Raw genomic sequence first — 21778 nt, forward strand, 5'->3', positions numbered from 1 at the left:
GTCCCACTCTCTCCTTCCCCCACCGTCTCTACAAGAATGTCCTCCACGTCTGCCTCTCGATTCCTGCCCTGCAAATAGGTGCATCAGTACCGTTCTTCTAGAGTCCATACGCATGTGTTAATATGTGGTACTTGTTTTTTCTCTTTCTGGCTTACTTCAATCTGTATCATCCATATCACTACAAATGGCCCTCATGCTGGTCAGAATGGTAATCATCAAAAAACCATCAAAAACAATAAATGCTGGAGAGGGTGTGGAGAAAAGGAAACCCCCTTGCACTATTGGTGAGAATGTAAATTGATGCAACCACTCTGGAGGTTCCTTAAAAAACTAAAATAAAACTATAATATGACTCAGCAGTCCCCCTACTGGGCATACACCCTAAGAAAACCATAATCCTTTGGTTTTACTTTGGTTTGCCTTAAACACATCCCACTTTAATGTGTGATCTAATTAGGAAACCAGATCACTGAATATTTTATTTGTCCAGATTTGATGCACAAGGAATATGCCCATTAGCTCTGGAAAAAAAGGACATTTTTTAAATTTTTATCAAATATTTGGATTATCAGGTTCATAAGGGGTAAAATTTATACAGGAAAATGTATATAAATGTCCTACAAATGAACATTTAAAATTAACAAACCTTATAAGGCATCATAATAGTCATCTTAACAAAGTACAGACTACATCAGAAGAGAATCACTGTTGAACTCAGCAACTGTGGAGCATATGAATTGCAGAAGATTCAGAAGCCTTTCCTTATGTTAAGCACATGTGATTCTTCATAAAAGTTAACTAGCACCAAGAGCAGCAATCAACTTTTGTACATATTAACTCCCACTTACTTCTTTGGTGAAAAAATTAAGTAATGCCTGATACCTGTATTTTAACAATTGTTTTTTCATTTCCTGTGACAATGACAAGCTTGACTTTAAAGACTGCACGGATGTGGTCGAATTGACAAACTAGAAGATGTTTATCATTTTCCTTTGAACAAAATTTAAAGGAGTTACTGTAGGTATTTGAAGATGTAACTCAGGAGTTGTGGTCTGTTTGCAAGCCTAAGGTGAACAGATTACAGGTCCGGCTTTGAAAAAGGACTCTTTAGCTTGGAAAACCAAAAGGGAAAATCCCCTTACTCATAACGTTAACACTTAAATGCTTGTCAACTGATGGCAAGAGGGACTTTCCAATCTCAGTAGCTTTGCTGTGTCATAAAAAGTTAGCAGTAAAAATATTTTCCAACACAGGTTTCTAAATCTCTGAGTTTAGGTAAGAGAACACTTCAATTCATTCATTCTTAGGGAAAATTGATATTTAAAAAGTGGACTCTAAGAGTTCAGGAAAAAATAATGCTTAATGTGATAAATAAGTATTAAGTACAGATGATATTATTGTATGTATTATTCCAATGCTGTCTTACAGGCTCAACAGTTTTTTTTTTTTTAATGGAAGCAGTAAAAATAAAGTACTTTACAAAACAGAATACAAAACAGCAATTCACACAGACTAATTGAAATATAAAAATGTAAGCTTCTTAGATAAAACTCAGAACAATGGTTGCCATAGAATTTGCTTTCTTAAGCTGAACAGGGGAGGTGGACCTTGAATGCCTCCAGCTTATTCTTTTTCCTACATTCAACCAAACTTTTCATTTCTTTGGGCTTAAACCTATGCTTTGAATATTAAAATTCTTAGTCTAGGGTACAATAAAGACTGAAAATAATTACAATGAGTGAAAATATTGATGAAAATGCTTGATATTTGTTTGGAAACAGTAAAGAAAATTTAGTTGTTTTTTTTTTTTCCTCCCCAGTAGGCTGTATTTTTTAGATTATAGATTTAATGTAATATAAAAATTATATGGATTTGCTAAGTCTAATTGTTGTTCAGACTATAAATCTATTGAAGAAAAAAACAAAAAAGAAAGTGAGTGGGTGCTTAGTCGTGTCCAAGTCTTTGTGACCCCAAGGACTGTAGCCCATGAACCTCCTCTGGTCTTTGTGACCCCAAGGACTGTAGCCCATGAACCTCCTCTGGTCTTTGTGACCCCAAGGACTGTAGCCCATGAACCTCCTCTGTCCGTGGGATTTTCCAGGCAAGAATACTGGAGCTGGTTGCCATTTCCTCTTCCAGGGGATCTTCCCAACCCAGGGATGGCACCCAGGTCTCCTGCATTTCAGGGAGACTGTTCACTGCTGAGCCACTGGGGAAGCCCCAGAAAGAAGAAAACGAGTGCTCAAATATAATTAACTGAACGTCATTGGAAGCCTGAAAAGCTTGTGTACTTATGTTGAACTGAAACATGTTAAGTATTACCAAGGGGAACATACATGCTTTGCTCACAAGATAAAATTGACATGAATGAAAACAGCTCATTAAAAAAAAAAAAAAAAAAGATACTTTGGAAAGAGATAGAAAACTCCAATTTCTGGACTCGGAAGCATGAATCAACAGAAGCTGATACTGAATATGCAGGCTGTACCAGTGTAAGCTTTCCTAATATGTGGTCAAGTTATTACCAGCTTTTTAAAGCAAAGAATTGTGTTTTCTGTGTGTGGCTTCAAAGAGCAACACAATGGCAGGATTTCATCTGAGCCACCAGGGAAGCCCTGAAGGATTCCTTACAGGTCTCTAACTGTTATTTTGTAAGCATAATGTGACTTCTGAAACCCTATTCGAAAAGCAAACACCTAAATTCAGCAACTGTCTTAACGGTAAAGATAAACTGACAGAATCAGAAAATATTTTTCACTTTTGGTAAGACTAAAAAGTTAGTCATAAAGATAATGTTTTGTTAGGCAACGTTGGCTTAAACCGAAAGACTGGTTTAGACTGTGAAACTGACAGGAATAGATGCTATACAGAAACTTTTCAACTGAATTTTCAATGACAACTTCCCTTTCAACGTCACCCACCACTTGAAATAGCAGCTGCAGAGTCCTGGGGAATTAATTTACTAAACATTGTTTTCACTTGTGAAATGTTAAATATAGCTAACCTATCACCAGGTGCCACTCTTTCTTCTCTGTAGGTTTCCTGTCAACAGCAAGCACACGTGCTGTGGCAGCTAAAATTTAATCTAAATGACATTTTTGACTTCATCAGTAAGTATTGTGAGGCGAATCTTACAGCTGGAAGGCATCACACGTTGAGAAACGAATTAGGTAGTGATACACATGTATTAGGAATCAGTTTTTGCAAACTTTTGACTCTAGACAAAAATCACTGAATCAACTCAATTGTTTTCACTGAAAAAAAAAAAAGTTTAAGAAATGCCAAGTGTTTCATTAAACCTAGAAAAAGCAGACAATTTTTTGTCTCAAAAGATTAATTCTGCAAGGTAACATGCCTTAAAGTTCTGGAAAAAAAAAAAAAAAACGAAACAAAAACATAACCTATAGCTTGTTAGAGCTTCTGAGCTTAGGGTTCTAGCTGTTATAGGAAAGATATTCTAGTTAGTGTTAAAATAAAGAAATTCTGAACACAACCAAATGAAAAGGCAAAACTGTCTCAAAAAAGCTTGAGGAAAAGCCTGTTTTAGTTTAATTTACACGTCAGGCAGCCATTTGATATTTGGTTCAGCATTTGGCAATACTGGATGAATACTGTTATATTTTATTATGTTAGAGCAAAAAACTCCACCTTGTGAACTTTACATAAAGATGTGTTTTAATAGTATGCACTTTTAGTATTAAACGTGAGCCTTCCAAAATATTTATCTCATAATAAGAGGCTCTGGTTGCACAGTCAGAGAGGCCTGGCTTTGAAGAGTGACCGGGGAACTAACGCGCTGTGAGAGCCACGATGGTCACTTACTGAACGAGTGGAACTGTATGTGGACCTTCTTCTAAAGTAAATCAGCGCATGCAACAGCAAATTATTGTCGACAGCCAGAGCACATACAAATTTGCTGTTATGGTTAGTCAACCTACCAACTTTATCCAGTGAAGAACTTTGTTATATAATGACACTAAGAGTTGAAGATCTATTTGCTGACTAATCATGATGTGCTTATTCTGGTTCTGATGAGCAACCCACTCCAGTGTTCTTGCCTGGAGAATCCCAGGGACGGGGGAGCCTGGTGGGCTGCCGTCTACGGGGTCGCACAGAGTCAGACATGACTGAAGCGACTTAGCAGCAGCAGCTGAGCTCATACATTTCTGTACATTTATATCTGGTATTGTAATTCTTTAGATTTCTATTCAACACATGAAAAATGAGGGAACAAAAAGAAACAACCCAAAGATGAAAAAAAAAGTCAAGTCACAAATGTTGGACATGACTAGTACAATTTCTCAGTACATAGTTCACGGATATACTGACATCTGATGCATCTTAAACGTGTCATTTCTTAGCTTACAGTATAAAGAACAAGCTACTAACAATAAAATCAAGCCTTTAACCAAGCTAATTAGTTTAATTGTGAAGTTAGCTGTGGGATGCATAAACCTCCCTAAATCTTGATGAGTTTTCAAAGTACAATGAACTAATATATGAAATCATCTCTCTCAGATAACTCCTCAGAGGTACAGTTGTTTGATGAATATATATGAATCCTTTCTTGATGTGCATATGCAAGCAGCAGAATGTATATAGGGATGGAAGAATTAGTAATAAGAAAGAAATGCATGTCTACAAAAGTACGGGAAAACAATTTATCTTCAGTGACTGTTTCACATTTTAATGCAAACAGATAAATAATTTATTAGGAATGTCACAAGAGCATTATAAGTTTAATGAGATTTCAAAAATGAGAAAGATTTGTAAGCACTGTTCAATCATGTAAGATCAAAATTGACTAGTTTTAATGTCTTAATCAAAAACTTCAAAGTCGAATTTTGAAAACACTTGTAAAATAGGCCCACACCCACTCACTGACACAAATTTAATATGGTTCTTCGTAAATGCTATAGGTGTGGGGAAAAACAAAGGAAAATAACCAAAATACTTTAAGATTAGTTTTAGGTTGGAGTTAAAAAGAAAGTTAAGCCACTAACTAATTTTTTATATTCTACATTTTTTAATATTAGGTGTCAAATTGATACTTACTAGTCACTACTGTGATCGGCAATTATATAATTTTTATAAACTGTATATTAAGCAGTAATGGTTTTATAAATTATTATTTCCTTGAAGTGACAACTTTGTATGTCTTATTCAATATTTGCTCACTGTTTAATTGTTTACTTCTTTACCTGCTAAGGAGAACCATATGAAAAGAGTGTTTACATTTCATTCACATTATGAGCTATTATAATTGAAGATAAATCACCCTTAAAGATATGAATGCAACTCTCATTAATTTGTAAAGTTGTAATAATAAATTGCTTGGGTCAACTATGTTAAATACTTTTAGCTTGAATATTTTAAAAACAGCAATAGATGGAGCCTCATGCCCCTATGTAGTATTCATTTTTTCACAGATACTAAGAAGGCATGGCCAGATTTATTGATTAAACTATTGTTAATTATGTATTTTTATTTATTAGACTTTACCTGATTTATTATTCAGCATGGCTATATATGTTCATTACATTAATTATTAGATATAATAATTATATTAAGTATTTCAATTTCTGATTTTACTTTCTTTCAGTACTTCACTTGATCTATAGAACCTTACCTAATTGACACCTTTCTCGTCAAATCATCCACACTTAAAAGTTTTCTTTCTAGCCATTCTTGTAGATCATATATTTTCTTTTTAATAACCCATCTCTCTCTCTCTCTGATCTCCTTCTAAGAAATATTAAATCCTTACTCTATTCTAAACTCAAACACACTGGACTCATGGCCCCTTCTAGTTCCACATGCTGTGGCTTTTCCTTCATAATTATCTCATCTCTTACAGGGTTTCTAAATGCCAATGTGGGCATAGGAGTATGAGATAGTAAGGATGACACTAGGTAGGTATCATGAGAAATCGGAGCCAAGGTGTAAAACTGTCCAACTGGAGATATCATGATTAGTGTTGGTTTCAGCCAAGGAAGTCTTAGGAGGAGTACAGGCCCAGAGTCACACATTTTTCAATCTCTCAAGAGAATATGAAAATCTGTACTTTTATAAGGAATTTGCTAATTTATTAGAACTGTTTGAAGTTTCTTTTTATCCACTGGAAATAAATATTGATTGCTGCACACATTCTACCCAGAAGACATCGATTTATAAACTGTCAGAGTTGTACTACATCAGTCAGATGCTACTTATCTCCTTGTTCTTGTACTCTGCCTTCAAATATACAAAGTTCACCCTCAGCTAAAAACAACCAAACAGACACCACTTGACATTGCATGGCTTGATTCCTGTTTCCACTCCAGTCAGACTGAAAGTTTTAAAACAAAGAGGTCTACCAATTCCTGCTTTTCCATGGCACCCATCTCTTTTTTAATTTCCAGCCACTCTTTCAATTATATTTTAACATGTAGTGAGTGCCTTTGATGGGATGCAGTCTATGAATTGCTATGCATACACTGCAGATGAGGGTAGTGGACCCTTCCTTCAAGTGGCTTATTCTACATTACATATAGATGTGAGGCAAGAAGTGAGGAGGTAGAAGCCCAAAGAGATCAGCCAGCTTACTCTCTTAACCACTAAACCACTCTTACAAAATCTATATGTTAATATTCAGTCATTGAGTAATTAGCATTTTACCAATGCTAGAAAAATGCAATGTTTTATTATGTAAAGGATGGTTGTTCTCTTGAACTTTTAAAGAGTTCTGATTTACTGAAAGGCTCTTATTCAAACATGCCAACCAACACAGCAAAGTAACTATAGTGAAAATGATCTTCTTTCCTCTATAATTAGGAAGGCCCTAACTTTCTTCTTAGTTACAGAGTTATAACTGAAGAAAACAAGATATAATGAATATAGATAGGCGCTGTATTTGATTTCAAGAGCTTATCTAAGTGAAAATAACAGAATCTTAAAAAGAATAAACCTCTATTCTAGAAACCTTATTTGCTAATTTTTACCTGTTTAGGATATAATTATTGAATAAGTACTCATAGAATAAGTAAAATTTATTTATAACTGTTGGCAAAAATAGCAGTTGAATAGGCTCTACTTGTATCCAGTATGAGAAAACACAAGATTATTAAAGACTTTAGAGAAGTTAAAGATAATTCTCAAAATATATGTCCATCCAGACAAAAGTATGTTAAATATTAGGGTTCTGCTGAATGTTTTATTTCATTAGCATAAAGACAGTATGTTAAAAACTCATATATTCATCCTTATACTTCTGACTGTATAGTGATTTCAGTCTTATGACTTCACATCTTTCAGTGAGCAACATTAAACACTGGTCCACTCTTACTGAAGTATTCACACTTAAACTATAAATCAAGCATTCAATGTACATTTGCCAAATCCAGTGTATTCTCGAACATGATGTGAAATTCATTATGCCTTATTAAAGAAACTCACCTTATTTCTAGGACCAAAGAGGAATTGATTTTCCAACCTTCTACAGAATGCTGGAAGATTGAAGAACCAGCCTTCCGAATGATTTTATCTGAACTATTGACAAGGGATCGACTCAAACACAGCTCACCATCTCTGGAACAGAACACAATAAAAGCTTTGTAAAAATAAGAAACACTTTGTATAATATCATAATACCCGATTTAGATTACTGGTTGACAGCTTACAGATACAACATTTTCTATATGTTAGAAGAAGAAGTATAAGCATGATGAAAGGTATTATTACAAAGATTAGGTGAATATGACTTTATCAGGCAATCATTTACACTTATTATTTCACTTACTCTTTTATTATTTTTTTTAATTTTATTTTTAAACTTTACAAATTGTATTAGTTTTGCCATCCACGCACATATGGACACCTTATCTTTGACAAAGGAGGCAAGAATATACAATGGATTAAAGACAATCTCTTTAACAAGTGGTGCTGGGAAATCTGGTCAACCACTTGTAAAAGAATGAAACTAGAACACTTTCTAACACCATACACAAAAATAAACTCAAAATGGATTAAAGATCTAAACGTAAGACCAGAAACTATAAAACTCCTAGAGGAGAACATAGGCAAAATACTCTTTTTAAATAAAACTGGTTTCGTGTAAAGAAAAGACTTGTTTCGTGTAAAGAAAAGACCTTTGTGGTACTTAAAGGAAAAAATTCTCATCAAAGTTCTGCTCCCCTTTAATCCCTCCCTCCCTGCTGTGTGTAACAATAGAGACAGGATGTTTGGCCAGTTCTCCTCCATCTGCGTAACTGTGACTCCTAAGATAGTAATTTTATTTTCACAGGAGACATGAGACATAACGGAAAGAGCTTTTGTTTTGGAGTAAGACGCTGGCTATCAAGTGATCTAGGCATGTTTGTGACTCTCTTGCTCCCTAGCGCCTAAATCCTTTCTTTCCAAGCCACCGTGGCTTTCAGTTCAGTTCAGTTGTTCAGTCGCTCAGTTGTGTCCGACTCTTTGCGACCCCATGAATCGCAGCACGCCAGGCCTCCCTGTCCATCACCAACTCCCGGAGTTCCTCAAACTCATGTCCATCCAGTCGGTGATGCCATCCAGCCATCTCATCCTCTGTGATGAGGTGGCTTGAGCCTTACCTTGAAAATTGCAAAAATATTAACTAATATGCTTTGACTTTGTGAGTATTAAATGGGACTCTGCACGTGAAAGTAATTTATAAAACAACTGAAGTGCTAATTCTGAAATTACATTGGTCTCAAAAAAAATCTCAACAATGAGGTGCTTTTCTGATAGTTGTTTGGGGTGGGGAGATAAGAGATTGCAATTGGGGGAATACTCATTCAGTAGCCATTATTACTGGTATTTTCAGTTATACCAAAAAATCAACTGTGCTACCCCCACCAATCAGCAGCATAGGGCAAGTATATCATGAGGCATACTAACAGCAGGGGTACTGACTGTAAGTGACAGATACCTATGATGGCATTTAGGCCCTTAGGGCCTTTATAGTTGAAACTGTTCAATGTTCAGTAGACTATTTCTTGGCATTTTATTGATGTAAATCCAGACTCAGAGAATTAAAAAAAAGCCTCCTGTCTATGGCCTAGCCCTTTCAAATCTGTATTTCTTTACATGTCACTTCTTAATTTTTTTTTTTTTTAGAATCTCAAGAACATAGTTAAAAAGCAGCATGGCTATTTGCTCAGTCACAAAGTCTAAATCTGTGTTTATTATGTAGGCAATCCTCCCCTACTATCAATGGAAACACTGCCTGTGCAACAGCTGCTAGATGAATTCTGTAATTGGAGGCTTATAGTTTGGTATTTTGGTTTGCATTCTTTTTGAAACATGTAGTTCCAATTTGAAGCAACTCAAAGCATCAAATGCAACTACTCCCTGTAAAATTTAGAAGTCTATAAAAATTAATATTTTAAACTGTTCTACTGATGAAAACGATACACTCGCATGCCTAGGCATGGCTAATAATAGTCATTTTATAGAGGTCATTTAGGATGTAAGGAAACAGGGTGCAATTACTACTCAGTGGCCCAGAGTCAATTTTTATATTACATGTCTAATCATGATAACTATATATGAATGAAAATGTGGATGTACAGAGTTAACCTTCATACTTTTGGAGATGTACTTTCAAGGGTATGGACACAAACATTTCTAGGGGTTAGTATCTTCCCAGTCTTCATCTTGTCAATAATTGGCCTGTCAATTCATCTTTTTCTAAACACAGATTGCTACTGTCAGGTGACTGTATGCTCCTCAGTTTTTGTCTTGTCACAACAAAGATTTGGAGTGATGGACATTAAAGCCTTCTCGGTGTGTCACAGCTCTGGGGTCCTTGGACAGACCGTTATAGCTCTCAGGTCGTGAACGGACCATGTTATAGCTCTTAGACAAATCAGTGTTACAGTTCAGTGTTACAGCTCTGTTTTATTTAGAAGATAGCAGGAAAATCCATCTTCGAGGCTTGAGGGCACTTAGATCCAAAGACGCGAAGAGAAGAGGGCCCCAACGCGTGCAGGGGCAGGAAAGAGAGAGAGACAGCCCTTTGGCTCCTCTTTTTATATGTTTTTTTTCCTTCCCCCTGGGGCTGCCCTAGGCAAATTTGCTTAGTCAGGAATGCTGTTCTACCTAAGTCCTTACTCCGGTCCTCGGATCTTCCTTTAACCTTCCTCTGTTCTATTTTGTGGGCTTTTCCCTTCCTTGTCTTTTAGCCACCGCCATTTTGGACTCCTTTTCCCTATTCTAACTACCTAACATTACAATTAAAATAACTATTTTTGCCACCAATAAACTTTTATAGAAGAAGTAAGCTGGCATTTTAAATACCTGTGGAAGATTGCTTTACTGACAGGTAGATAAAGATACATTTTTATAAAGCAGAATGATTGCTACGATATGGTATGCAGCCTTTTCAGAACTGCAAAGATTTAAAGAAGTGCTTTAAAAGTTTAAATCAGTTTTATTAATATATTAACGAAATGCTGCCACATTACTCTGCCCTTTGAATTGTTTTGTTTTCACTAAACTGGTGATCAGCCAAACTTCAGACTTTTATTACTGGAAAGTATTTTGAATGAAAGTATCTACAACTGGTCACACTTCTCCTTGAAGTCAGTGGAACTCATGTGTGAGAAGGCCAGGCTTCCAGCAATCTGAGGCTCGGGAGCAAACTTCTTTGTATAAAGTTAAATGAGTCCCAGGGGGTTCTTCACTTGTGACCTTGGTAGTACTTGGTCTTGGACAAGCCTTTTCCTTCCTGTGAATGCAAGGCATGAAGGATGTTGCCACCCCCTCCTAGCTTCTCATCCCAGATCCAAACAGCTGCACTGAAAACATTTCTTGCATGGGCTATATACAGGAAGGTTCAACATGTACTTCTAAAGGGATAATTACACACCATATAAAAGAAATAAAGCAACATATAAAGTATTCCTGCTTATATGCAGCTAAAAAACCCACTTAGATAGCCATCCATGTAATACCAGGGATAGAAGCTAGTCAGTAGTAATGTTACTACTAGACTTTACAAATATTTTTCTCTTTGAAATATGAGTTGCCAGGCATCACTATAATTTATTCTATTAATTCTGCAGTGCCTAATACGGAGGATTAATTCAGTTTCATGAAATTAGGTACCCAAAAGCCCTGTATTCCACCTCATTGTATACTCTTCTTGATTTGGTTTTGGAATGTGCTCTCTTAGGTTAAACTTCCTATTTAAAATGAAAATGTACATTATTTATGCAAAAAGAACTTGCATCAAACTAAGCCTCAACAGAAATAGCAGGCAGTTTTGTGTTTTCATTACCTAAGTGTAAAACAACTAAAAAACAATGAGATGTGCTACCTTAACTTACAGCATATGGCTTTTAGTAGAATTCCAAATATAACATATGAAGTAACATGCAGATTCTGGTTTCCTGAGTTACCAGCGCGTGTTCTACTCTAGAACAAACTGGAATGAACACTGCTGACAATGCTAAAATACTCTTAAGTATGAATGCTTATCTCCACTGTCAATCCTGTTTCAGAACTAATACTGGAGATAACCTAGTGAGACAACCTAAAGTGCACAGTCAAGTGAAAAAAGAGATCTCTAGATAATAAGAAAAGTAAGTTAAAGTGCCATTTAAAGTCCACCATTAAAAAAGTATGTGGTAAGTTTTAAGGAGTAACAAAGCAAATGTCTATTTGGTATTAAAGTTTGTTACTTTCCCAAATGCATTATTTCATTAAATGAGTACACCCACATGATTTTATCTGTAGGATCTTTAAGTTAGCATATTTCTAATTATATCCAAAGAATACAGTCAGTAAAAGAATATGCCAACTGAGAGGCAAATGCCATTTTCCATCATTAAGTAAAAATATCAGCTAAGAACAGACCCCTTTATATCCCTAAATGAGCTTTGAGTTAAATTTTATTAACTAGCTAACAGATCAGGCAATTAATAGGCTAGCTTTGAAAGAAACAATTCTGAACATCCAATAATTACTCGACCCATTCTTCAATCATTGCTTATGACAAACATAATGCTGGAATTCCTCTGGAGATGTGTGAATGTGGATGCTTGGTGTGGGAAGCTAAGCGGCTGTTTCTTGCTTTTCCCTCTGTGCGGAATGACTGCTCTATCCTGGATATAAGAAGAACCAGGTCACACAGACTCTAGGTGGGACCTCCAGTGTTAAAAGGCAGGCAGGTGGAATAAAGAAAGAAACTACCTGTCTGCTGCCAGATGGAAGCAGGGACGCTAAATCCGAATCCAGAAGGATGTTTGATCCAAGGACTACGGAATTGCCCTTCACCGAATCTACGGCCCGCTCACAAGGTACGCAGCGGCGCCCCCAAAGGTCAGACTCCTGTTTACCTCTCGGGCGATGAACTGGCTTGGGTTCAGGCGGCCAAACCGCCACGCTGGGTTACTCATCTCCAAAGAAACCAGCCCCTCCACGTGGCTTGGGTAGAAAGAGAGTCAATGAGAAGAACCGTTGTTTGGGATGAGTCAACCCTGCCACCAGAAGCACTACTCGGGGGAGTTGAAATAATCAGCTGCTATCCCCAGCTTTTCAGGGGCACGTTTCAGCCGAGGGTAAAGCGCTGGGGCGAGGGTGGGCTCGGGGGGACCAGCTGTCCTCCCGGTGCGCCCCCCCCAACCCCGAACCCCAGGCAGCGCCAACTCCCAGGTTTCAGCGAGGCGCGGCGCGCGCCGCCCTGCGTGGCTGTGATTGCGGGTTTTAATTAGGGAGGAGGCGCGCGGGGGCCGACTGGAGCAGTAAAAGTTATTATTTTATTTGTAAAGGGGGCCTGATTCTTGCAATAGAGGCTGGTTCCTCCACCCGGACGGGCAGCTCTTTCGGGGAGGGGGCCCTGGAGAACCCCCGTTCCGCGCGCACCCCTCTTCCTGCTGGATGCGCCCGCCCCGCGCATCCTCGGAGGGGCGGGCTCGGCCCGGAGAAGGTGCGAGAGAAGCCCCGCGGGGCTGACCCGACCCTCTGGCCCAGGCCGACGCCTGCTCGCCCCCCGCCTTCACTCCTCTCCCCTTCCTCCTCCTCCCGGGCGCCCTGGGCTGCGCACACCGGCTGGCAGAGGCCACAGGAGGCATGTCGCCCAGGAAAGGGGGAGCATCCCAGGACTCGGGGTGAGCCCCGCCTTCCCGCCGGCGGGTTAAGGAGGCCTGGGGAGGGGGCCCCCCGGGGGAGACCCCCAACCCGTTCCTCCCGCTCGTGCCCCGCAGGGTGGCCCGCCGCCGAGGCCCGACCCTCGGAGTCCTGGCCGAGGACGCGGCCGCTTTGTCTGGGCTCAAGGCGCGTCTGCGGAGCCCACCGAACCCGGAAGATCACCGAAAGCCTCGACCCCCCACCCCCAAGCCCAGCCTCAGCCTCTCCCCCCTTGGGCGCCGGTTCACCACTTCCCAAAAGACCCCTTTGTCCGTCTGCAAAGCCCCAGGTCTACCCGGGAATGCCCACCCATTCACCCCCGCCCCCCCCCCCCCCCAGAGTCCTTCTCTGACAATCGAGCCAGGCTGAAGGTTCAAGCCAACCCCTCCCAGTGTGAAGGACCTCACACAGTTCGGGGACCCCCTCCCCGAATAGCCCATTTGGAGATTTATTGAGGCATAACAACCATCCCGCACATGCCTTTTTGGCTTTTTCATTCTCTTCAGTCCCCTTCGACTACTTCTGTGTTAATTTTCTATCAAAGAACAGCGTCTTCTGTACAGATAAGCCGGCGTTTTGTTCACTTAAATTCTCATTACTTAGGGAAGAGCAGGAATATTAAGAAATGGAGCGCATTAAGTTTAGTGTGTGTGTGTGTGTGTGTGTGCGCGCGCGCGCGTACACACGTTTTAGCCGTCCTGTGCCCCCGCCTCCCCACCCCAACGTGCAAGGGTTCTATCTTCGTCCTCATCTTTAGGGAAAAGAAAAACCAGGCTGGCATCTCTGCCAGTGTGGAGTTTCCGATAGCGACAGCAGACACCTCCGGATGAGGCAGGATTTCCGAAACAGGACTTCGAGCAGAGTTGACAACCAGGGGTCACATTCTCAGAAAAAAAAAAAAAAAGAACGCTTCCAAGCTCTGTAAGCAACACAAAGTTGCAACCACCTCCTGGGTAAACTTCAAAGTCACAGAGGCTGGGGGGAGGGAGGAAGGAAGTGTGATATTTAGAGAACTGACTAGGGTGAAGGAAGATTCTGAACTCATCTAGACAAACTAAAGAAAAAGCAGAAATCTAGTCTGTGTGAAGTCGAACCCAGTTTCCAAAACTGTAACCATGACGCCCATGCATTTGACCCATGGACAGCAAACAAGGAAGTATCACTGGTTGACCTGGAGTTTCTAATTCAAATGATGATACACAGATCTAACTAGAAGCCAAAACACACACACACACACACACAATTGTAAAGAAGAGGAGACGCTTTTCCTACTTTCTAGGCTTTAACTTCAGCCTTTCAGGAAGCCAGCTTCTGCTGGTACCTCCCTTTAGAGCTAGCACAGAGAAAGACGGAAGGGCAATAAAGACATCTGGACCGAGTTCTGCCCTGGGACTAAAAAGGGCAAGGGTGCCCGTTCTTTGTTGACACTCTGCGGGGACTTCTTTGGCTTGCGAGCCCCGGCACCAAGGCAACTGTCACTATCACCGCGCAGGGCAAGTTGAACTCCTACTGAGAACCCGCCGTGGAGAAATCACACACCTCAACAACATCCTTTGTTATTTACTTCACCAGACTAAGCGCTCACAGGCGGACCCCACCGCCAACACAACCCCAACCCTCACTCGATCGCTTCAATTCACATCTCATTCACGGCTGGACTTTTTGTCAGATCCTAGAATGAAGCTTTGCATTTACCCGATGAGTTGCGTCTCCTGGTGCTCCTCGGTCCGTGCCATCTCTTTTGTCTTATAAAAGATCAGGAGCAGACTGATCGTGCAGATCGTCCACCTCTTCCTGATGGAGCGCATCTTGGGTGCCCGGGAAACTCCTGGTGGCCCCAGCTCCCTCACCTCCTCTTCATAGAAAGATTCCTTTAGAGGGAGAGGTAGTCGCGGGGCGGGGGGGGGCAAGATCGGTAAAAGCCGAGGAGACCGTGGAGCCGGGATCTCCCCAGCAGGTCTCGAGGGTCCTCTGCGGCCGACCTCCGGCTGGTACCCGAGCGCTGCGCCGGGCTCTCTCTCTCGCGGTTCCCTCCAGCTCTGCCCGGGTTCGGTCCAGCGCCTCCTCCCTGGGGCTTCGGTTCCTTTGCAGGAGAGACACCTTGTGCATTGGAGGTGGCGGCCGCTTCTGCAGCGGGGTTCGGGGGCGTCACTGGCCCTTCCCTTTTTGCTAGCATGGAAATGATGAGCAAAGCCAGCCAATCACGGCGCCGAGGGGGCGGAGGCTGCTGTTGCCTTCGGTCTCCGGCTGCTGCTTGCAGAGTAACGTCGCCGGCATTGCCTGCGCGGTGCGTAGAGAGGAAGCTCGCGAGCTCAGTCGTGTACAGACACAATCGCGCTCACACACACACACACACACACACACACACACACACTCTCTCTCTCTCTCTCTCTCTCTCACACGCACGCACCAGTGCTCGCACACCGTGGGAAGAGAGAAGCGCCCGAGGAAAAAGTCAGCTGGTCCTCTCGGGACAGCAAAGCTTGAGCTCGATCTGGGAGGCAGGGCGCACCTAGATAGTCTTGTCCGCTTCCGCTTGGAGAGGACCCCGCGGCTGGGGACACAGATCGGAGACGCGATCTGAGAGCTGGGGGTGGCTAGCAAGAGGGGTAGCCGCTTCCAGGCGTCTTTGCTAAATATACACCCTCGCGCGCGCACACAAGCCAAACGCACAGCCTCCAGAGGGGAGTGAATGGGGGGCGGGAGGAGGAGGGGGTTGGAGGACATTTGATATGCTGGGCGCCGCTCGATCCCGAAAGGACAAACACACGCGCGCAAGAGCGGATCTCCCACTCCGGGTGGGTGGTGGATGACCAGCCCAGCTCAGAATCTGGCAAGGAACCAATGATGGCAGAGGTGTCATCGGGGACTTGATGGATATTTAGGAGGGTCGATCGCTGCCATTTGAAAACTCCTCACGCAGAAGTCAAGGAAACTCCAATCCCACTTTAACTTTGCTGCGGAGAGATCAGAGTCTGAGAAAAGCAGAATCTCCTTTTTAAAACGCAAGTGGACTTACGCGCACACACACACACACAGACCCATACACGCATACACATATGCACACACCCAGAAGAAAGAAGGGAGGAGAGAAGAAATGAAGGAAGGGAGGGAGGAAGAAGGGGGAAAAGGAAAAACAGCAAGCTTTTCTCTCAAAGTTAGTAAAGTGTATTTAGCCTAATTTTCACCCTCTCTTTCCCTCTACTGTTTTTTTGTTTGTTTGTTTGACTTATACCTTATTGTGTGGCGGGAGCACTTTTCCTTCCTAGATTCTAGTCTTCAGTTATAGTCCCTCTCCAAGTCTTGGGTCCCCTAGCCTCAGCCACTTAGTTTGCCTTGGTTTGGTTTTTGTGTGGTGTGGGTGTGGTGGAGGTGCCTGGGGGAGTCAGTCCTAAAGTGAGACAGTGTCTGGAAGCCAGAATTTCCCCCATCTATCTGAGCAGGACCCAGACTCTCTGCTTTTAGTCCTTCCCCCAGAGCCTCTCTCAATTCTGTTTCTTGTTCCTTCAGATTGAGCAGTGGCTCCAACTGTCATCCACCCTTGGCCCCTAGGCCTTCCACCTCCCTGAACTTAGAAATGGTGAGGTTCACCGCCAGTCCTCTGCTGGAGGGGAGCAATACTGGCAAAAAGTTTCTAGTCCCTTGACAGCGTAAAATAACAAGGATACCAGCCAACACCTTTGCTTAAAAACTTGGGATCCCTGGCGATGTTTGCCATTCTTCAGCTAAGATGTAGAAAGTTAAGAACCACTCAGGTCTCCAGCCTCCTATTCACAGCAGAGTGAAAGGAAGTTGGGTCTAAAAAGCTCAAAGGAGCAAGTAATTATGAACCTTTATTGACACTACAAGTGGCCCACCGGGAGCCTTTCGAGTTTATTGATGTCTCGGGAAATCCCGCTTGCATTAATGCAGCTTGATCACAGTTCCTGCTCAACTAGCAGAAACTGCAAGAATAAACAGCTTCTTATTTAAGTGAGAAGGGTACCAGGATGCAGAGGAAGTGGGCAATGCATGGTTAGGATGTTAGCTAAGTTAACTTTTGATGTTTAAGCAGTAAACAAACATATTCTGAATTTCAAATAAAACACTATTTGCTGCTGCTGATGGAGTAATATGTATAATTTAATTAAATTCATCCTTCTTAAGCAATTCCTATTGACCAGAAAATGCCTTCAGTTCAGTTCAGTTCAGTAGCTCAATCGTGTCCGACTCATTGTGACTGGATGAATCACAGCACACCAGGCCTCCCTGTATATCGCCAACACCCAGAGTTTACCCAAACTCGTGTCCATTGAGTTGGTGATGGTATCCAGCCATCTCATCCTCTGTTGTCCCCTCCTCCTCCTGTTGACCCCCATCCCTCCCATCATAAAGGACTTTTCCAATTAGTCAACTCTTTGCATGAGGTGGCCAAAGTATTGGAGTTTCAGTTTCAGCACCAGTCCTTCCAATGAACACCCAGGAATGATCTCCTTTAGGATGGACTGGTTGGATCTCCTTGCAGTCCAAGGGACTCTCAAGAGTCTTCTCCAACACCACAGTTCAAAAGCATCCATTCTTTGGCGCTCAGCTTTCTTCACAGTCCAACTCTCACATCCATACATGACCACTGGAAAAACTATAGCCTTGACTAGACGGACCTTTGTTGGTAAAGTAACCTCTCTGCTTTCAAATATGCTATCTAGGTTGGTCATAACTTTCCTTCCAAGGAGTAAGCATCTTTTAATTTCATGGCTGCAATCACAATCTGCAGTGATTTTGGAGTCCCCCAAAAAATAAAGTCTGACACTGTTTCCACTGTTTCCCCATCTATTTCCCATGAAGTGATGGGACCAGATGCCATGATCTTCGTTTTCTGAGTGTTGAGCTTTAAGCCAACTTTTTCACCCTCCTCTTTCACTTTCATCAAGAGGCTTTTTAGATCCTCTTCACTTTCTGCCATAAGAGTGGTGTCATCTGCATATCTGAGGTTATTGATATTTCTCCTGGCAATCTTGATTCCAGCTTGTACTTCTTCCAGCCCAGCATTTCCCATGATGTACTCTGCATATAAATTAAATAAGCAGGGTGACAATATACAGCCTTGACGTACTCCTTTTCCTATTTGGAACCAGTCTGTTGTTCCATGGCCAGTTCTAACTGTTGCTTCTTTACCTGCATATAGGTTTCTCAAGAGGCAGGTCAGGTGGTCTGGTATTCCCATTTCTTTCAGAATTTTCCACAGTTTATTGTGGTCCACACAGTCAAAGGCTTTTGCATAGTCAATAAAGCAGAAATAGATGTTTTTCTGGAACTCTCTTGCTTTTTTGATGATCCAGCGGATATTGGCAATTTGATCTCTGGTTCCTCTGCCTTTTCCAAAACCAGCTTTAACATCAGGAAGTTCACAGTTCACGTACTGCTGAAGCCTGGCTTGGAGAATTTTGAGCATTACTTTACTAGCGTGTGAGATGAGTGCAATTGTGTGGTAGTTTGAGCATTCTTTGGCATTGCCTTTCTTTGGGATTGGAATGAAAACTGACCTTTTCCAGTCCTGTGGCCACTGCTGAGTTTTCCAAATATGCTGGCATATTGAGTGCAGCACTTTCACGGCATCATCTTTCAGGATTTGAAATAGCTCAACTGGAATTCCATCACCTCCATTAGCTTTGTTCATAGAGATGCTTTCTAAGGCCTACTTGACTTCACATTCCAGGATGTCTGGCTCTAGGTGAGTGATCATACCATCGTGATTATCTGGGTCGTGAAGATCTTTTTTGTACAGTTCTTCTGTGTATTCTTGCCACCTCTTCTTAATATCTTCTGCCTCTGATAGGTCCATACCATTTCTGTCCTTTATCGAGCCCATCTTTGCATGAATAGTTCCCTTGGTATCTCTAATTTTCTTGAAGAGATCTCTAGTCTTTTCCATTCTGTTGTTTTCCTCTATTTCCTTGCATTGATCACTGAGGAAGACTTTCTTATCTCTCCTTGCTATTCTTTCAAACTCTGCATTCAGATACTTATATCTTTCCTTTTCTCCTTTGCTTTTTGCTTCTCTTCTTTTCACAGGTATTTGTATGGCCTCCTCAGACAGCTATTTTGCTTCTTTGCATTTCTTTTCCATGGGGATGGTCTTGATCCCTGTTTCCTGTACAATGTCTCAAACCTCTGTCCATAGTTCATCAGGCACTCTATCTATCAGATCTAGGCCCTTAAATCTATTTCTCACTTCCACTGTATAATCATAAGGGATTTGATTTAGGTCATACCTGAATGGTCTAGTGGTTTTCCCTACTTTCTTCAACTTAAGTCTGAATTTGGCAATAAGGAGTTCATGATCTGAGCCACAGTCAGCTCCCAGTCTTGTTTTTTCTGACTGTATAGAGCTTCTCCATCTTGGGCTGCAAAGAATATAATCAATCTGATTTCGGTATTGACCATCTGGTGATGTCCATGTGTAGAGCCTTCTCTTATGTTGTTGGAAGAGGGTGTTTGCTATGACCAGTGCATTTTCTTGGCAAAACTCTAGTAGTCTTTGCCCTGCTTCATTCTGTATTCCAAGGCCAAATTTGCCTGTTACTCCATGTGTTTCTTGACTTCCTACTTTTGCATTCCAGTCCCCTATAATGGGTAGGTACCTGGAAATACAGTAGTGAATAAAATTTAGCATCTAAGCAGATAGGAAGACCACTCACTCAGAGGGGACAGATTGAGAAAAAGAAATCAAAATAAGTTGCAATGTGAAAGTGAAAGTTGCATCCAACTCTTTGCAACTCCATGGACTATACGGTCTGTGGAATTCTCCAGACCAGAATACTGGAGTGGGTAACGTTTCCCTTCTCCAGGGGATCTTCCCAACCCAGCGATTAAACCAAGGTCTCCCACACTACAGGGAGATTCTTTACCAGCTGAGCTACCAGGGAAGCCCAAGAATACTGTAGTGGGTAGCCTTTCCCTTCTCCAGGGGATAATCCTGATGCAGGAATCAAACCAGGGTCTCCTGCATTGCAGGCACATTCCTTACCAGCTGAGCTACCAGGGAAGCCCAAGTTATATTTAGGCACCATGAATTAACAGTAAGGTTTGAAGTATATATCTCATATGTAGGTAGGCTACTGGATGGAAGCACATAAAGCACCTAAGTTTTTAGCAGCAAGGAAGGTAAGATTTCTAGGAAAGGGCACACATAAATGGAGTTTGCACAGCTAAGAGGTAAGTCAGGCAGAGGGTTCAACAAGCACAGGAAAGATATGTGTACACAGGGAGGAATACATTGCTGGAGCTTTGGAATAGATCAGTACTGTTGGAACAAGAAATGTAAAAGGAAAACAGTGGGATATAGTCCTCAGTGTGATCATAGTAATCTAAACCTCCACAATGTCAAACTGTTTTCTCTAATAAGCAAGTTACAATATGAAAATCTTCAAGAGGACAGTAAGTTTATTTCATGAATTAAGCTTCCAGTTTGGTGAAAATGTTCACATGGCCAAACAAGACAAAACAAATCCATCAACAGCAAAACTAAAGCAAACCAAGAACTAGTTATGGGAACACATAAGACAAATTCAAATGTCCAGGAAAAAAAAAGAACTCTCCAATTGTATATGCTGCTGTTTCTGAATTTGTTAAGCAGAGCACCTTTTACTTAGAGGTGAACACTTCTGAATGATTGATAATGGTTCAATGAAATTCAAGAGAGTCCTTCTTTCCATATTTGAACAATTAAGTGTTGAGAGTATAATTTAACATCATTTATTTCATCTTATTAGATTTATGAAATATGCATCCACAATCATTTGCCAAGTTTAGAAATACGTAGAGACCAACAGTATGACCAAATTGAGGACAGTCTGATTCTTTTCAATGTGCTATTAGGGACAAGAGCCGTAAATATGTATGTTGGGTAAAAATTCTTATCCACACAAGTGTCTTTTGAACTTATCGCCCTCTATTAGAATACTGGTTTTGATGATCCTGAAAAATTAAAGTTGCTCCTAAATTTCTATTCTATATTTGGACTGTAAGTTCTTCAATAAAGAGAACACATTTGTCTTTATTCAGCACAAATCTGCAATTACACAGTACCCTATGAATAAATAATACAAGTAATGGCAGTTGGTTTCAAAATGCAACTTTATCCTTTAACTTAATGTAAATCATGTTTTAATTACTGGCAGTGCCCTCAACTTCAGCTGGAAAGAAATGAATAGACACATGGAATGTCATAGTGGGGTTTTTTAAAAGCTCATGACATTTTTAATAGGCTATTTTTTAGAGCAGTTTTAGGTTTACAGAGATATTGAGTAGCAAGTTATAGACTGCCCACATATGCGGTTGAGAGGTGGAGATACTGAATATCCTCCAAACTGAGAAGAAACTTTGGAGACCAAAAAACAAAGCAGGCAACTCCAGAAAGTGCAGTTTATTGTGAGTAACTCACATACAGAGGATCCTGCGACATTTGCCACTGCATTCCGTTCAACAAAAGGGGTACTGAGGGATTCAAAGGGACAAACCCTAAAAAACAAAACCTGACTACCCAGTGAGATGCACATAAACAGGGACTGGGACCAGGGGTTTTCCCTCCCCCTGGAGGTCTCATGACTGTTAACCGTCTGCATTAGCAAAAGACATTCTTCCAGTTTTCGGATCTGGTGAAGGCAAG

At 41.2% G+C, this 21778-nt stretch overlaps 1 protein-coding gene across 1 annotated transcript in view; it reads right to left on the reverse strand.

The window, feature by feature from the left end:
- The window catches only part of ST8SIA4 (ST8 alpha-N-acetyl-neuraminide alpha-2,8-sialyltransferase 4), a 99724-nt gene extending 84785 nt beyond the window's left edge, over positions 1-14939 (reverse strand). The window contains 2 exon segments of the mRNA NM_001001163.1: positions 7435-7566; positions 14827-14939. Coding sequence (NP_001001163.1) covers positions 7435-7566; positions 14827-14939 — 245 coding nt within the window.
- Between the last annotated feature and the right edge of the window lie 6839 nt (positions 14940-21778).

Source organism: Bos taurus, chromosome 7 (assembly GCF_002263795.3).
Source record: "Bos taurus isolate L1 Dominette 01449 registration number 42190680 breed Hereford chromosome 7, ARS-UCD2.0, whole genome shotgun sequence".
Lineage (NCBI taxonomy): Eukaryota > Metazoa > Chordata > Mammalia > Artiodactyla > Bovidae > Bos > Bos taurus.